At 40.8% G+C, this 18,327-nt stretch overlaps 2 protein-coding genes across 4 annotated transcripts; both read right to left on the minus strand.

Moving 5' to 3' along the window:
• Window positions 1–1,953: 1,953 nt before the first annotated feature.
• pnpla8 (patatin-like phospholipase domain containing 8) lies at window positions 1,954–13,635 on the minus strand. The gene is made up of 10 exons (XM_044185722.1): window positions 12,225–13,635; window positions 9,818–10,971; window positions 9,437–9,586; window positions 9,137–9,288; window positions 8,591–8,685; window positions 8,265–8,436; window positions 8,086–8,143; window positions 7,672–7,866; window positions 3,484–3,679; window positions 1,954–3,260 (listed from the first exon to the last, which is right to left on the minus strand). The coding sequence occupies exons 2-10, from the start codon at window positions 10,802–10,804 to the stop codon at window positions 2,986–2,988; spliced, it is 2,280 nt and encodes a 759-aa protein (XP_044041657.1). The 5' UTR covers window positions 10,805–10,971; window positions 12,225–13,635; the 3' UTR covers window positions 1,954–2,985.
• Window positions 13,636–14,744: 1,109 nt separating this feature from the next.
• LOC122871098 (THAP domain-containing protein 5-like) lies at window positions 14,745–18,289 on the minus strand. 3 transcript variants are annotated; one of them, XM_044185724.1, is made up of 4 exons: window positions 18,074–18,222; window positions 17,759–17,846; window positions 17,238–17,424; window positions 14,745–16,813 (listed from the first exon to the last, which is right to left on the minus strand). In XM_044185724.1, exons 2-4 carry the CDS (start codon window positions 17,842–17,844, stop codon window positions 16,073–16,075), a joined length of 1,014 nt encoding a protein of 337 aa, XP_044041659.1. In that variant the 5' UTR covers window positions 17,845–17,846; window positions 18,074–18,222; the 3' UTR covers window positions 14,745–16,072. The 3 variants fall into 3 exon arrangements, with proteins under 3 accessions (XP_044041659.1, XP_044041660.1, XP_044041658.1); XM_044185725.1 differs by lacking the exon at window positions 17,759–17,846 and having other exon boundaries at window positions 18,074–18,289; XM_044185723.1 differs by lacking the exon at window positions 18,074–18,222 and having other exon boundaries at window positions 17,759–18,044.
• Window positions 18,290–18,327: the final 38 nt, after the last annotated feature.

Consider the following 18,327-nt stretch of genomic DNA (forward strand, 5'->3'; position numbering starts at 1 on the left):
ACACACATCATTGGAGCCACTGTAAACTCATAGATTATGATCACATGCGTAGCCGTTTTTACATAGTCGCAGCTACAGCCCATTGGGTGAGGTTCTGATACTGCTGTGTGCATGTAAAAACAAAGCAGAGCCATGTAAAAACAAGGTGAGACAACTTGTACAAACGTCTTCTCACATGCTGCACTGTTGTTTGTATAAGACGGCACATCCTGGCAGACGTTAGGCTAACAAACAGTATGTGCCAACTGAAGGAGCTTGAAAACAAGAGGAGAAAAAGAGCACACCCCTGAGATATTGTTAGCAAACTTACATGTGATCACTTTTTTTTTTGCAGATTACAATTTCAACTGTCAAAAACCCCCTTATAGCAGTAAAGTGAAAGAGGTGGATTGAGTTACACTCTTCTGCCAGATCAGGGACAATTTTAGGCAAACGTGGGCACACATACATTGAGAAGATTGTAAACGAGAAGGGAAATATAACGGTTGCTAGGGAACACCATAAGACCAGACAATCCAATTCTGCTTGAGGAGGAGGGGGAGGAAGAGATAGACAGCTCTTGCCACAACAAGCAACTAATAGTGCAGTGGTATGAACTATATATTTCCCACTCCTTCATGTAAACAGCCTGGCAGACTTCACTTTACCTTGGCACTTTGTCCTTTCAGGCTCAAGGAAATTGCCAGCAGGATGAACATCGCCAGAGAGTGTTAATTTCATGTTCACCTTATTTGTCTTTACTGCGCTCGTCAAAGACACAGCTGGACAGGAGACTTAAATAATAGTGTGTGCTGTGTTTGACAGTGGAATTTCACAGCAACAATTACGCCTCTGTATTAAAAGTTTTCAAATTAGCAGAGGTGTGAGCCCAGCAAAAGTCAACTCCAGCTGTGTAACAAAACACAACAAATGAAAAATGTCATCTTCTAGCAAAATTTTAGAAAGTAATATGACTCAAAACCAGGCAATCGTGACTAAAATACAGCTTGACCTTACCCACTCTGTCTGCCAGGGAGTTTGGGGCATACATGTCAACCTATTGGGGATGAATGTTATGCAAGTATTCACTTTAGAAGTATCCACCTTTTTATGCCACCCCAAAACAATGTAGGCAAAATGGAATCATTGATTAAGCATTGAAAAATACATTTTGCCAGCTCAATTTCTTGAGGTGTTGGAAATTAAAAACTATTATTATACTATTTCAAAACCTAAGCAGATTAGACTGATCTGCTATCAGTATGGTGAGGTAAATATGTATGTTTTGTGATTTGGGTGAACTGACTCTGAATACATATATTGCCAGCTTTTAATGTAGATATTCTTGTAGGCTCTGTCACACCAGTATCAGCGTTTACCCACTGAAAAGACCCTTCTAGAGTAAGGCCATGTGTAGGCAACACAGCCATAAATCAGACCTTGATGTTCAAGTGAAGCTTGCCATGGTGAAGCTCAAGCTGGCGTTGAAAAAAGAAAAGGGCCATCAATCTATCAGTCAAGCCAGTTTCAACTTTGACAGTTTGAAACTAAGAGTGTGGCAAAACACTTGAAATATTCTTGTCATTGTTGTGGAGGTTTGTAGGTATGCCTCCTTGTGGCGTATTGTTCACGTTGATTGGGGAAACGACAGCATGACTGGGAGGAATGAGGCTGTGGAATTTCAGTGGATCTTCAATCGGATCATAACAATAAAGCAGAAAATCAACATGTGCAATTGGGAAAAAAAAGCTATTCATCATAGGAAGACACTTTCCTTTGTGACAACTCCATTGTTGGGGCTCTTTGTGTGTGGGTGTGTGTGTTAAGTATGTGGCAGCAGAATGGAATAAGCAGATAAGCATGATTAAAATCAAATAACACGACATAAATTCATGTGGTACATCCCAACCCACTAATTTCATGAGCAGATTTTAAACGAAATCGTACAGAGGTCAGAGGTCAAAAGAGAACAGATTTTTTATGACGGTTTTGAAAACCAAGTTTTATTTTTTCATGACATTTTTTTTTTCTTTTCAGGCTTGAGTGAGGTTAAAGGCAAATGCTTTATACTGAATAATGGGCCACAATGGAGAACATGCTTTGTACCGAGGAAAACAGTAATCACGTTCTGATAGTTTCTCATTAGTATCAGAACAGATGTCAGTGTGGGTGTATGTGCCAATACAGGACAGGGAAATTAAGCATCAGAAATATTTCTTTTATCATATTCTTAAATTACAGCAACAGCACTCAAATAATAATTGCTTCAAATATTATTTACATTTTCTTGGTTAAGAATTATATTTTACAAAGTGCATGAGGTCTGTCTTCAGTACAGTGTTAGCAAAAGGCAGTTATGTTTATGTCCTCACTGTGATATTACGTATTAATTACATTTTAATGTATTCAAGTTACTGAAAATGAAAAAGAACATCTTTCTTTTTTTCTTTACAAAATAGCTACAGTTATCATATTATCATTTATTCTTCATAATATGGTCATGTGTCAATGCAACATTACCGTCTTTGTGCGTTCCAAAATCAACCATCAGTCAGTCAACCAACACTTTTAGCCAGCTTTAAATTCATACATTTTAGAACTTGTGTACACATACATTCCTATAGTCCCTTTCTCTGATCAGTCAAGTGAACGATCATGTGTCAAAACCTGCTGAATCCTTTTCAAAGTACATTATTCTGTCTCCATCATAGACATATTCTGTCCCACAAAAAACAAATTACATTACATTTGTAATTTCACACTATTATTTACAGTATAGTTGTCTTTTTTAATGAATAATTATAGTTATAAATTTCTCAAACAGTCCTTTTAGTGTTAGATAGATGATTATCAAACAAATTATATGGTATTTCGTTCCAAATTGCCTCCTTAGATGCTTAACGCTCCCTTTTCAACACTGAATTTATCAAGTCTTGGGAGTTTTTACACTCCATGTCTTCTTACCTTAAACACTCTCTTGTGGTCACACTGCTGCCAAGCCAGTGACTACAGCTTGGAGATGAAGGGGAGACCCTCGTACATGTCGGCCTTGAGCTTGGCCCACTCGGCCAGTCTCTGGATGGTGCTCTTCTCCTGGCCCAACACGCTAGCTGCATTCCTCAGCTTGGCCTCGTTGCGCTCCAGGTAGCGCTCCCCCTCGCTCTTGAGGAAGTTCAGCTTCTCTGGGCGGCTCTCATTCAACGGGATGTCCTCGCTCATGTAGGGGTTGAAGCGGAAGTAGGTGTCAGGGGGCAGGAGAGCGTCCAGCATGGTGTGCACCTCTGAAATAAGGATGGAGGAGGGAGCCTTTAGCTATCAAAGTCAGACACTAGTTAGAGGCAATTTTTTATTTTCTCTTTTGGTTTATATTTCAAGAGACTGCACTGAATAAGAAAAATGGCAGTGCATTACACTGCCTGTGACCGCACGCCTCTAATCTTTGGTTTATAAATAACTGTGTGTGGGATGTCAAACACGTACAAACAACATTTTGTGTGGTCTTACCCTCTGTATCTGTGGCACTGCTGATGACGTTGGTGAGCTTGGTCTTGAGGCTCGTGTAGGTTGTGTTGTTCTTGCCCGCCGTCTCGTACCGTCCTGTGCCCAGAGACAACACACACTGCAGTGGTGTGTTAGGCCACAGACACTTACACTCATGGATGGCCAATGCTGTGGGGTTGTTGATAAGGAGTCCTCCATCCTTAAGGAGAAGACAGATAATGAGTGGAAATTAAGAAGACAGCCAATTACCCCAAAGTAAGCTAGCTGTAAGGCAACAAGTCAATGATATGTGTGTGAGTGTGTGACTGTTTAATGCCAATGATGCATCTACATCCGCAATTCCAAACTAGAAACTACAAGTTTACATTCCTCCAGTCTTTGACAAGAATTAGGTCAGAGCTTGATCAAATTTAAATGGTGAGCAATTGGCGTGTGCATGTGTAAGAAGCATGTTTATGTATGTTTATTTCCAGTGCAACTGAGACAGGGGAGGAAATGAGCTTTTTAAACCACTGGCCACAAAACTGTAAGGTCACCTTCAGCATTCTGTCAGTCAAATATGCTTACTAAACAAGGTTAATGCAAATATAGGACACTTTGTATGTATTGAATGCACCTCTAGGTTTAATATATTTGTTGTGACAGCCTGTAGGGGACAAATGAGGTGAAGTGGACAAGCTGTCCCAGAACTACACAGCTTTAGGCCAGAGGAAAGAAGCTTGCTGGCCAGAGATGTGCTGCACTGGCAAACACCCTGTTTATTCAGAAGTAAACAATAAAGAAAAGCTGTCTTTTTAGCAGCTATCAGCAGTATTTCTTTTAGTAATTTGGTCAAGAACTTATCTATGTAAAGAATCTAATTGCTGCATTACTCTGAATTTAGCTTGACTATTACAGCATATTGCATTTCAGTATTCTAATCTTGACTGACTTAATTTAGAAGCTAATCACAAATGATGTACTTGCTTCTTCACATGGCCTGTGATGTCTCTTTATAACTGAATAATATTATTGGAGTCATGAAAGAGTTGCTGGTCTAAATGATGCCAACAATGAGAGAAAGAGGACAATGAAGCTGAATGGATGCCTTGACCGGTTTAGTGCTAAACACTCTCTCAGTTTTTCCCCAAGTCCAGTGTTGGACCCTATCCAACCACTGAAGTGCTTTTGGCTTGGATTAATAGAGATGGAGAGTGTGGCACACAAGAGGTCTAATCCCTGATCCTCCACAGCAGAGCAGAGGTAAATGTCATTTCCAAGCCTGTATGGGGAGGGGGGTGAATCCTCTCCTTCTTCTGGGATAAAGCAAACAATCTGTCATAAAATGTCCAATGCAGTAAAAAAAAAAAACAGACACCCAATAAAACATGGGTGCTGAGGAATACCCTAAGAAACAGTATGCTACCTTACTGTTTTTATGAATTAAACATTTTTTCTTAACCTAAACTAGTTTAAAAAATACCTGTATAGGCTTAATATTTTGTTCTAGGAAACTTATTTTGGATTCAAATGTCTGTCTGTGGGTGACTGGTGCTCTCAAACAGTTCGCTCTGCTGCCCTGGTATTACGGTACAATACCGCCTATACATATTATTCTTAGCATAAAAATAAACCTGTTTACCCTCAGGTGTAAGCTATTGAAACAGTGGACACAGTTCACACTCTTGAGGCAGCAGGTTAATCACACAGCTGCTCCACAGCTCTGACCCTCAACCTCTCACCCAGTCTCATTTAACTGAATGACATCCAGCCTGCATCTAATCACAACACATAAACAGCATGCAGCATTCTCACATGGGCAAATGACTGGGTATTACGCTATGGCCTAATAACAACTGCTTGCCTTAAAAAAAGAACTACAGCTCAGGGAGAAATATTTACATTTTACCTCTACATTGAGTATGTGAATGCATTTTTCTCCACTGTGTTTATGTGCGTATGTTTGTATTTCTGATGCCCTGCAATGGCAGAATTTTCCTGAGAAATACCGCTGCTAGTGCTGAAAACTAGAGTAGGAGTGAGACCGGTGGGTGGCAACGGTAGCTCAAACTGTCGATGAAACACTATGCAGCTCCAAGAGGAATGTGGAGAACAACACACACAACTCATTCACTCTCCATCTTTCCATACTTGCAGTCATCCCAGAGTCCATGGGAAACAACTCAAAACAGATACTTGGAAATAAACGGAAATTCTGTCTTGGAAATGCATTAGTAGCAAAACTAAAACAAACATCACACAAGTTTTTGAGGTTAGCAGTTGCAGTTACATTAGGTTCTTTGCTAAATTAGTAGCTGGAAAAGCTTGGGCTCAGGCAAAGAACTAGGAGGCCATTTGTTTTAATTCTAAATGCTAAAGAGAATCAAGGCTTAGGTCAGTAAACAGAGTGGGATTGGAGATTAGGATCTGTTATTGACTAAAACATTGTAGGGCTGTTTACCAGGGCTCTTGTATTAGGAAATAGCAGGGGAGAGAAATACTTGTTAGAAGGAGGGACAAGACTAATTTTGCCTAAGTAGGTTATCAAAATTAAGCTAAGCCTTGAGCATAATTGCTGTCCATAAAGACCATCTAAAGATATCTGGCCTAATAATCAAACTTCATAAAATAACACGTTAAAGGCGCTCTACGATAGGGACGTAAGCAGTATAAAACATCATACTAGCTGAACATAAAATACATCTGTGCTACAAAAACAGTAGTCATTTATGAGATGCCTTAACAGCCTGATTTTCATTCAATGGCCTTCTACTTAAATCTAATCTACCATTCTTGAACCTAATATTATATTCTCTCCCCCTTTTCTGTCTGTCTCTGTGACTCAAAAGAAGAAAGAGCTAGCATCCATTACCTAATTCGCTACGTCATTAGTCAGTGTGAGAATGCAAACAAGTGATGTGAAGCTTGTTATATGGAGCACCATAATGGCATTTTATCACAACACTGTGCAGCCAAGTATCAGACTGAAATATGATAATCGAATAGAGATTGCTGATGTTTTTAACACTAATCCAAACATTATCAGACTATTTACCCAGCTGCAGGGTATGTCACTTAGGTAGAAGAAGAAGAAGAAGAAGAAGAAGAAGAAGTCAGGAGCAGAACTATTTGTCTTCCTCAAACATACTTCAGCAGGACACATAGCTGTTGAAGGGGCAAACAGGCTAGATCTCACTACTGCATTCAAAACCTATAAAATAGTTATAGATTTAATACTGGATTAAACACTGCACAAAAAAGTCTATTCAAATTTTGTTATTTTGACAACATCAGCTAGACTGCTACAAACACTAACTGAGATACTATTTATTTTTTCCCATTTTGGAACACCTGAAATATAACCTGACGCGCCAGATGGTTTGTTACACAGAACCATCTGAGAAGTCACCCTTGGAAACTGTTTGGAAAAGGGCACGTCAAAAAATACTTGGCAGGTGATTGGATCACTGCATATCACGGGCTAACTTCAAACCAATCAGATCAACGAACCATATGGCGTAGTAGGAGAGCCGAAGCCAGTCGGGGCGAAAAAATCTTTTCCATTGACAAAAGCCTTTAATACGGTTCTTTGCTCTTCTTTCAATGACGAAATACTCATAACTGATGCTATAACAGCATCTACACCAACCTCTTTAGGAGCGTGTTCTTTTCGAACAAACAGTCGCTTCGCTTCTCACTGTCGTCACACCGAAACCACGGCCATAGCTGCCAGTAATTCTTCATAGGACGCTGATTGGTCCGGATTCTCGTGTGATCTCACGAGTCCAGCTGCCTCGCAAGGTAACCTTAAACATGCTTTTAGACAGTGAAGCTTTCCATTCTTCTGGATTATGTGCATTATGTAGTTAATGTAGTTGTGTTATCATTTCCTTCATCAGTTTACAAGAGTCTATTTTTCACATCTTTCATATTATATATATATATATATATATATATATATATATATATATATATATATATATATATATATATATATATATATAAATATAAATATAAAAGATATAGTGGCATCTAGTGGTGATCTAGAGCCAGTGTTTGGTTTGTCCGTTCTGGGCTACTGTAGAAACATGGCGACCCGCTCCCTCTGTAGATATAAACGGCTTATTCTAAGGCAACAAAAACACAATTTACACAACACAATCCTTATTTTCAGAATTGTACTGTGACACCTCCCATTTCTCTATGTCGTACCTGATGGAGGTCTTTTCCCAGGACAAATTCCTGGAAGTAGCCTGGGGCGGCAGACGAGGCCCTGATAGCCTGCCACATTTTGTGTTTGCAGTCTCCAAGGTAGTGGGATCTCACTCCTGGCATGAGTCTGTAGCTCCTAAACACATAGGCCTTCAGTGGTAAACCCCTGTTCACAATGGCACTCACTGCTGACACCTGGTGGACATACAAATATCATATTTAGAGAGTAACATGCAAAGTAATATTTATTTTTACAGCACTTCAACAAGCTGATGACAAAGCAATTGCTTTGCTGTACAGTGGACAAAGGATAAAACAATAAAAATATTGAAAAATGAATAAAAATGATATAAAATTAACCCATGCACAAATGTTTATCTAAACACTGTAGAGCTGAAAAGACATGTGACTTACTTTAGGGCAGTTTGGGTCCCTGGCACTCTCAATCATATGTCCCTCACCCATCCTTTCCCTAAAGAAAATACAAAAACAGATTAAAGATACAGACAAATTAGACTACTCCAGTGTCTGAAATCAAAAATGGAGGAGTTGGATGGAGTTGTAAAGGAATGGAAAGAGTCCTGCGGACTAACTTGAGGATGTTTTCCCATATTTCGCTGTCATAGAAAGCATGACTCCAGCCCATTTTGACAGTTCCAACGATGACATTCTGTTTGAAGACATCCGCGCCCAGCTTCCTGTACATCTCCTCGCACTCCTCTAAGGGGATCTGAAAAATTCCCAGCATGAAGGCCAAAATGGCACCTAAAGTAAAGAGGAACAAGTGTGATGTGCCGGTGAGCAAGGGATTGTACCGGGAAGTTTACATTAAACTCACATGTGGGGTCAGTGAGGGTCGGTTTTAGAGAAGAGTGAAAGGACAAAAAATGACAAACACTAAACAGTGATGACAATATACCCGTGCTGACTCCACAGATGTAGTCGAACAGCTGGTGGACTCGTTTGCCAGTCAGGTTCTGCAGTTTATGGAGAGTCTGCAGGGCCAGCAGTCCCCTGTAACAAAGTCACAAGGATTACAAACCTAGACTGACAAAAATATAGCTATTATATTTGTTCCACTGCTTGTCTTGTACAGTTGGCCTGCAATGATAGCTATTTGAAAACCTTGTATTTCTCTGTAGTGTAATAGAACCACATTAGTTCTCATCATTTGTCATTTCTCAATCAAACAGTGGAGCCAGTACTGTGACTTTGTTTTCTCTGGATTTTGTGTTAGTACATTTTAAGATCTGCATTTTAAATTCGCCACTTGCGTGGCTTTTCTTTAGCCACGTAAGTGGTGCTGCTCATGCACTGCTTATAAGAACAGCAAATGTAAAAGCAGGTTGAATCATTTGTAATATTTATAAGGAACAGATTTTTTTATTTATTTTTCATTTTTAGGAGTTCTTTTATGAAAATGCCACAGATACTTGAAGTTTCCCCCCCTCCGGAATAGCTTTACCTTGTTCCGCCTCCGTCTATGGTCAGGAGCCGAATTCCTCTGCCTTTGACTGGTTCGGTATAACCAACCAGGGCCAGCGCTTCTCTCACAGCAGCCTGAAGAGGAAGGTCTCTGGCCTGGCGCAAACGCAGCAGGCAGGGCAGCACACTCTCCTAAAGGTCACATAAACATACTAAACATACTGACTGCCAAAATTTCCCACTTACAAAACATGTGAGGACTGTGCAGTGTGCAACACATCTGACATTAAATTTAATGCAGGATAAGTAAAAAAAAATTCGGACCGTGATACACACTGACCTTGACAGCTACACCTCGTGTCTCGGGGAACTCCAGGAGGTGATAGCTGAGCTCCTCTACTCGACTTGTAAGGAGCTTGACATCAGTAACTCTCTGCAGGCCTTTCACCAGGGCTCTGGTCCTATTGTCTACACTCACCCTGGCTATTATCTGCATGACAAATACACACCGTGTACAACATATTAGGACCATGTGTTAAATATCAGGCCTGTCTATGCTTTTTCAAGGCCTTCATTTCTTAACCATAAGCCTTTTTAAAAGGTGCTTGTTTGATCTATGTTGAAATTTAACAACCTAGCAATAAATTAAATTCACATCATACAGAGTGAAATCATTTAAAACATATTTATTCATTTATTAGAGCCATACTGAGCACCTTACCTTCTCTCTTTGAGTCAACAGCTGTTGCTTCACTTTATCTGCTTTCTCCTTTTCACTATCCATCTTCTCTCCTGCCTTGTCCACAGTGGGCTCTTCCGCAGTGACTGCTGAAGACTTTTCTTTTTCAGCTGCAATGCTTTTGGAATCACCTCTAAATTTGGGGACCAGGGGTGCGATATAGCTGCCGACAAATGCCTGAACGCTGGGCCGAGGGTAGGAAAGATAGTGGGTGAAGCCTTTTTTAGGGGAGGTAGAAGGCGCAGGGATGGACTTTGCTGCGCTTTCAGTTGCAGGGATGTCAGAAGAGGGCGTACCTACTGAAGGACTGAGATTTTCTGATGGAGATGGAGAGGGAGGGGGAGGAGAGGTAGTGGGTGCTTCAATACTTTTAGCATCCGCCACTGGAGACAAAATAGGAATGTGGTCCCCAGTTGTAGGGGGAACGGTGTTGATAATGGGCTCAGAAACAGGATCATACCCCTTTCTGTGCTGCTGCAGTGGTCTGTTGTCTCCTTCTTCCTCTTGTGCGCTGGTGCCAAAGTAACTATTGATGTGCTGAGCAAGAGTTTTGTAGGTCTCATCCATGTTGGTGGACAGAGCTGCTGGGTGAAACAGCTGTATAGTTTGTTTTGCCACAGTCGAGGAAGAGCTTGGTGCAGACACATTCGCTGCTGAAGCTAAACTGGATGTGGACTTCTTTGTAGCAACAAAGGGTTTTTCTGTAACTTGCTGCCATTGCTTGTCTGATTCTCCCTCTGCTGTGTTCTGCTCGCCTTCTTCTTCTCCTTCTTTCATGGTTGCTTCAGGTGGTGAGGCAGTCGCTGTGTTGTTGTTAGAGGTTAAGGTCTCGGCTTTGACCAGAACTTCTGCCACATGGGTGCTGTCGACTGTGGCGTTACCAGGCTTCAGGCGGGAGAACTTGGCAATGAGGTCTGTGCTGCCTACTGCCTTGGTGACGCTGTCGAGTGTGGTCCTGATTCGCGACATGCGTTTGCTGGCACACTCTGAACAGCAGTGGAGAACTTTAAGTTAACCAGGAAAATGGATGATGTGTAAAATTATGCAGCATTCTAGCAGACAACCTGCCATCAGCTACAGTGGTTTTAGTAGAAATTCCATTTGGGAGGGAATTTTACTGCTTGTTCCAATGTTTCCTGAAAAAAAAAAAGAGACAGTCAGCACAAACTATTAAAAAAACACACACACATTTTCATAGGAGCCAACATTTTACTGCAAATGGAAAGTGGGCCAACAGAGGGCTCCATTTGACACCCTACCAATCCTGGTAGCCATGGAAACTGTTACAGCAATGAAAACAGATGCAGACAACAGCTTTCACAAAATAACAACTTAAACCCTCCAGTTCCCAGATGCCCTGTATGCGGTTCTTTGTTAAAGAGACAAGATGGAAGAGGACCGACATTCACTGAATCTGAATTTCACAGCAGAGTCAGCTCAACTTGTGAAGGCTTTGCTGGAGAGACATCGCCACACTGTCACAAAGGAGCAGGTGGATAACTCTCATGACTGTGAGATGAGGAATATCAACTGGGTTGTCAGCAAAGACTTTACGGTCGAAGTGGGAAAAAAGCAGATTGGGGAGTATATTCAAACCTGGGAGATGCAGCCTTGCTGGCTTTACAGTCTGGACTTCCTCTACTCAACCGAGGAGGAGCATCATACCTTCTACCACTACCGGGCCCGCTTTAGTACCCCGACCCCGCGGAAGCCGATTTAGGGGACAGCTGACGTCTACTTCGTCGTGGACATATCTAAAGTCAAACCCCAAACTCTGCCCGTGGAGGTGCACTTCGTAGTAGAGTCAAACAGGCTGGTGCACACACCCGGGAGGACCAGGTTCAAAGAGAAGTGGCTGGCGGACGTTATTGAGATCAAGACTTTGCTCCGAAGAGCGTTGGACCCTTGAACCAACTGACAATACACCGCCGAACCACCCGGAAGGAGATCCTAAATAAAATAACGTAGCTATCTTAAACATGAAAATGAAACCTCCGACAGTAAACGCTAACTGTTATAGTTAACGCTGGCTAACTACCTGTCAGTCTGTATTCTCAACTAACGTTACGTTTTGTTGGACCTCAGTGACTGTAACGTTATAATAACCGTTAGCTAAGCTACGTTTAATTAAAGCAAATTCAAACGTATTCAAGACAACGAGGCTGTTTGTGTTAGATAATATGCTTAACCTATTCAAATTTAAAGTTAAACACCTCATAATCATTATGTTTGAAAGCTAGCTTGCTAAGCAGACAGCTGACAACTGCAATGTGCACATTCAAAAACAATACATTAGCCGCTGCTAGCCTAACGTTAGCTAATTAATATATTGAGAGTATATTGCCAGTTTCTCGAATTTTACGCAATGTCACAAAAGTCTTCTTCTTACCATACGAAACAAAGGCCGTTAAATATGTTCCCGGAATATTTCATTCACTGTGGTGCTATAAAAAAATAAACAGGAAGAAGAGAGGAGGTGACGTAGTGTCCTGGATTTTTTGGGCCGTGCACAGTGTAATGCTTTATTTATGCCACTAGATGTCGACATCTTTGGAATAGAAATAACATTTTCATTTCATTTCAACAGGAGCAATTACAACTGAAATATGGACATGAAGAATCCACAGCACAGCATGTGCAGTGGAAAGAATTCCAAACATTTGAATGCATTGACATTGAGGTTTGATTTTCCTATTGTACTGTCGATGTGGTCTGAGCACCATAGCCGGTATACTCTAAGTATTTCAGCACCATGGAGAGCAACATTTAATCCAGTCGTCAGAGTGACATGAGTGTCGTGGTAACACCAGTGCATTACAACATTATTAAACATGTAGTGTTAAATTATCCCTGATCATTTGTGTCTTGAACAGAAAACAGCAACATGTCTGTCTAATCATTAGACAGACAAGATTAAGATCTCATGTTGAAAAGGAAATGAAGAGTTAATGAAATCCATGTAAGTTCTATTAATACCCAATGCAATATACAATTAACTGGCTCTCTCTCTTTTTCTCATTTAACATGCGCAAACACACACACACACACTTCAAGTCACTCCCTAGTGTTCATAATGGCTTTAAAATCAGTGGGATCGACATGGCAGTTATGAGCCAATGCACTTTTTTTTTAACAACAGTGCAACAAATTACTTATGCCATTGTAGCACGCTATCATATTTATTTATAGTATAGTATCATACAGGCACAGCATAATGGAGTTAACAAATAGAAAGTCATAATAACATTCTACTTTTGCCATTGGTTTGGAAGATCCCGAACGACAGTAACCTGCAGCTCTTTCAGGTACAAAATGAACTCATGCTAAGGACAAATAGCTTCTGTTCACTTGCTGCAGGCAGCAGAGAGCAAGAGAGTACAAAAAAGGCTGCATGAGTGACAACACTAAAACATTATCATCTTTTTCAGTTTCATGCCCACGCCACCTTTTATTGTGAATTATGAACACAGAGATAGTATGTATAATCTTTTGTTTGTCATGGGTGAAATGGTGGCGACACTGTAGTTTCACCTTTTGCTGTCACTGCTCCAACATGGGGATTGTACTGTTCCTGTCATCTACTGGTAGCCACTGTGACAAGCCTCTCAATGAAATGAATAAAGTGGATATTTTCTGCATATGGTGTATGTAGTGGTGCTGTAAATGAGTTGAGTTGCATTATGGGAACTGCAGGATGAAATATAGAATAAAAGTCAGGATAACTCGGCCTCTGCTGCTTCTATTTTGACCATTCTTTTTTACACATGTCTCTTACAAGCCCTACAACCTTATGAAAGTGTAATACTAAATAACTGGAATAACCCTTTAATTCATATTACATTCTGCAACTTCAACTGTAAATATAAATGGTATTTGTGTTGCTTGACAGCCTTGGTTGATGAATGTTTAGATTTCTAGCCAACAAGGTAAAACTGTCTTGGTTGATTTTCTCTTCCTAGACTCAGATCTCACTGATCCAACGACCACCCAATAGGGTTTGATCATTTCTACCTGATCAGCCTATTATTAACACCCTTCCTTTTGATTTTCAGGTTATATCTAAAAGACCCTTTCTGAATTCTGAAGTGCATGGTGTTCGCATCTGATGGGCCACACACTCGACAAAGTGGTTTTAAGCAATGTTAAGATGACGTTTTTTGTGTGTGTGGCAGTAAGACGGCTGTATTCAGTTGAAGACGATATTTTACTGCTTATTCTTTGTGCTCTTACATTTCTTTCTCTGCATCCACAATCTCAATCAGAGCTTTTATGGCAACTCCTGGTGCAATTATTATAATTGCCCCTAATAATATCAGTGAAGTAGCCTATTCTACTCTGTAATGGTATGTTTTCACCATGAATTCAGCTGTTCTTGACTCAGTTGCTCCTTCAAGACTAACATTGGAAAATTAGATGCAACAATTTAATGACATTATTGGGATCAACTGCGACGAAGAGATGCTGATCATTTGCACAGCTAGTTCGAAGACAAAACATGGATATATTTAACATTAGCCTATATTACAGTACTAAATAATACATTTGAATACTTACAGAGCATGAGCTCATTGTGGCCGAATACAGAAATGTGCAATAGACCTGAACATCTGTATACTGTTTTTGAAAATTTTTGAAATTGCACTTCACAAATCCTTTAACATGTGTAATTTTTCTAACTAATTCAAAAACCAATTCAGCCTCTGCCCTGGCTCTCTCTCTCTCTCACACACACACACAGCTGGTTGTATACATACATCATGCCTTTGTAGCCTAATTAAAGTCTTGATGTAATGCAGTGTAATTATATACTCAGTTAAAAGCACTACAAGTGTTTTTTCTTCATGCTAGTCTGAATGTATACAGCAGTTCCTCTTGTTGTTGACAGACAACAAGACATTTCATCACAGGCTTGGGTCAAAAATACAATGTTTTATTAACATGGTCACAATCCACTCCACACTGTCACAGATTCTGTGACCAGGCCTGCTACAGTGCAGAGACAGCCTATGGCGCAGTTCATTCTGGCAAACTGCTTCAAATAGGATTAGGTAACTCATTTGGCCAAAATATTATGTTGACTAATCCAGGGCCCAAGGGTGTAAAAGTGGGAGATAAATCCTCCTGCTGGTATATGTTCATGTCATTTTGGGGTTTAAAACAATCACCAACACAAACACAGCGCCCCGAGCAGCACATGCGATGGGAAACACATTTACAGTACACTTTATTCTCCTTCAAGGTAAATCCATCGCTGATTTTTCTGTAAAGCAGAATATTATGGACTTACAGGAGATTGCACAGGGTGCTACTGGCAATCATGCACAGCGCAGAAATAAAATGAGCCTCTGATCACATGGACATAATTGCTAGTGATTCCAAGACACTGAAGTCCGTGTCATTACATGTGTGAATGCTGTTGTTTGAACATAGTCAAAAGAATTGATCTGATGTGCATTAACTCAGCAAGAAGTTGCTGTTCCAGTCAAATAAATACCAGAGCTTAAAAGGAAATCATTTTGCCAGTTGTATATCAAGGTATTTAAAAAATAAAATACAAAAGTACAGCAGGGTGGTCTGGTGGTAAGAGGGCCGAACGCGTAAATGAAAAGTAAAAGTGCAGTTTGAAGGACAAGGCAGCATGTGTCAATGCAAAGCTTGTCATGTCAAAGTGCCCTGCTGCATTTCTGAACCCTTCTTAGTCACCATGAATCATAAAAAGTACCTTAAGTGCTATTCAAATGTAAATAAAGCAGAAAGAAGAAGAATTATGAAAACCAAATGAATGAACTCATGACACCAACGAAACATCACATAACACCATGAAATGATGGTATGTTACGATGGACCAAGAAACTGTAACAAAGGCAATTGTCAAACACAGACCAGACGGTACTGAGCACATCTGAGATCATGAATCATGAAATACTGATTTGGATGTAAATGTGTATCAGTAACTCATAGCAAAGAGCCGCTGAAAAGCAATGCCTCAGTTTAGCTTTGAAACACTTCCTGTAAAGATGGTCATACAGTGCCACCATGTGGACAAAAACAGATATACAATTGTGATATGGAAATATGAGAGCACCTACAAAGTTTTATAAGTCACAATTAGTGCTGTTGTGCTTTATGTATGGGAGCATGTGCAACATATCAGTACCTCAGTGGTAACAATTAAAATAAATGCACATCCACAATCTCATTTCATGTTCATACTGTAGCTTGTAATCACTTGCAGAATCAGAGCAACACAGATGATATATAATCTTCTAAAACTTTCTGCTTCTCTTTAAAAACAGCACCATCTCTCTTCAGGAGGGCGATCTCAGTCTCCAGAGCTCGGATTTTGGCCACAGTGCTCTCCTCCCTGCGATCCAGTTCCAAGATCTTTGCATGCAAAGTCAAGATCTTACTCCAAAGCTGATCTCTGTCCGTGTCCGGTCTGCAGTACGAGTGCTCGTAAACAGAAATGTGCTCTCCCTCGTCGGGTCCCCTCTCCTCCAAAAAGAAGCCCATGGGTTCGTCCTCCACCATTTCCACAGGGACAAAGGTAAAAGTCCGGCCCAGTGCCGCTTGGATGGCAGCTGCATTCACATTTGCCTCTCCATTGGAGAAAGGGCCCTCACAGCACAACACGGTCACGGTCGAGTCAGCCTGCTCTTCAGAATGGGGCGCGAGGCAGGAAGCTGTCGGAATTCCACTGTCACCTGGTATCTCACAAGCAGCAGGCTGTATCTCTGAGAGATTTGAGTGACAGGGGACGCCAGTGTCAGACACCAGAGGGGGTTCAAACATAATCTCTGTGTGTTCTGCGACAATGTTGTTTGTTGTACTTGACTGGACCTTTTTGCATGTTCTGCTCAAAATGAGAGGCCTTTTACTGAGAGAAGAGTCAAATCCTGCAGGCTCAGTGTCAATGTCTAAAGTCCTGGGTTTGGCCTCGGGGCTTCTTTTAAAGGCAGTCAATTTTTTCTCACCATCCTGAAATAGAAGAAAATTAGTCTACATTAAATGGGATTATGCAAAGTCAGCAAAGTGCAATACTGTAACAAGCTACATGGAACTGTGATGGACAAGAAATAAGAAATTCCCTGCAGAGGAGTATAATTCAGATGCATGCTGGCCAATCACAGGCAATGCAAACAAATAAAAAATATATAGAACAGGCTTGTTGTACACCAAAAACTTCTGATGAATCCAAAACTTGATGGTATTTTCTGCAAGTGAAAGTGTGCTCTTCCTCTTGTTGGCATTCTACTTGCGCTCTTCCTCTTGCAGAAAATGTTTACATAAATACCAATAAGTTCGTCCATAGCTACGTTTGTGATGTGCGGCAAGCCCTTAGGCCTACTTCATGTCGGAACTGTGATGGATGCTGAGACAGGGAAACAAGACAGATACATACATCCTCAGCGGAAGGGAAAACGGTCGGGATGGCTGTGTTCTTCAGGTAGCGGATGCCCCATCGAATATCGAAGCAGTCCTCCGTGAAATGCTCGCTGCACAGGTACTGATGTCGACTCGGGGTCCACTCCTCCCGCTTCATGTTGTCCACCCATTTCTGAAGCCTGGGCTTATCTTGCAAGGGAAACCTTTGGGGAATGAGAGGCAAACGTAAGCTAAAGGGCTGGTTTGAAACTGAAACTATTCAAGGTTTTAGTAGTGGAGTATCAGTGTCACTTGAACGTTGCATTATATCTAACGTTATTATTACTCCACATCTACTCCAGTCTCTCAGTCTCCACTTGTACCATTACAAGCAGGTAACCATGACTTACATTATACACTACTGACACATTATCTTTACCTTATCAATGGCTCTATAGTCAATATTATCTTTGACTAAAGGGGCTAAGGATAACAGAAAAGAGGCACTTGTAACTATTTCAACTCAGAGACACAGCAGAAAGAAAACAGAAAACGTACGGATAGAAGCTAATTCTCTTGTTGTCTTTTCTAGAAGCAGTTCCCCCGCGGTTTCTGCAAACTTTCACAGCACAGTACCGTGGCATATCTGCAGTGAAAATACATTAAAACGCTTTACGTTTACGCTTTAGGTACGTGTGTGGCAAAAATGTTTGAAAACACAGGGCAGCTCGTAAACTGTCACTTCCGGGTTGTACTCCTCATAGCGGAGATGACGTTTACGCCGTTAATTACCAAGATAGTTACCGTACAATCTAGGATTGTAAACGTTTGCACAACTACGTGGAGGAAATTAAATAAAACAAGATTACGTACATGTTTTCGGTCTCCTCACGGGATATTTTATGCATAAATAATTCCGAATAGTACAAACATAAACTAAATAATACCATTTACTGGGGTGAAAATATGTTTAGGTCTCACACCTCAATCGATAATGCGAAAATAACAAAGCGAAGCGAATACGGAAGTTTACGCAGTTCGGTCAGTTCACCGTCTTGCTTCGCTTGTATTCTTTTCGGACTATCAATTCTCCACGTGCGCACTCTTTCCACCAATCACATCGATCT

This window comes from Siniperca chuatsi, linkage group LG23 (assembly GCF_020085105.1).
Source record: "Siniperca chuatsi isolate FFG_IHB_CAS linkage group LG23, ASM2008510v1, whole genome shotgun sequence".
NCBI lineage: Eukaryota > Metazoa > Chordata > Actinopteri > Centrarchiformes > Sinipercidae > Siniperca > Siniperca chuatsi.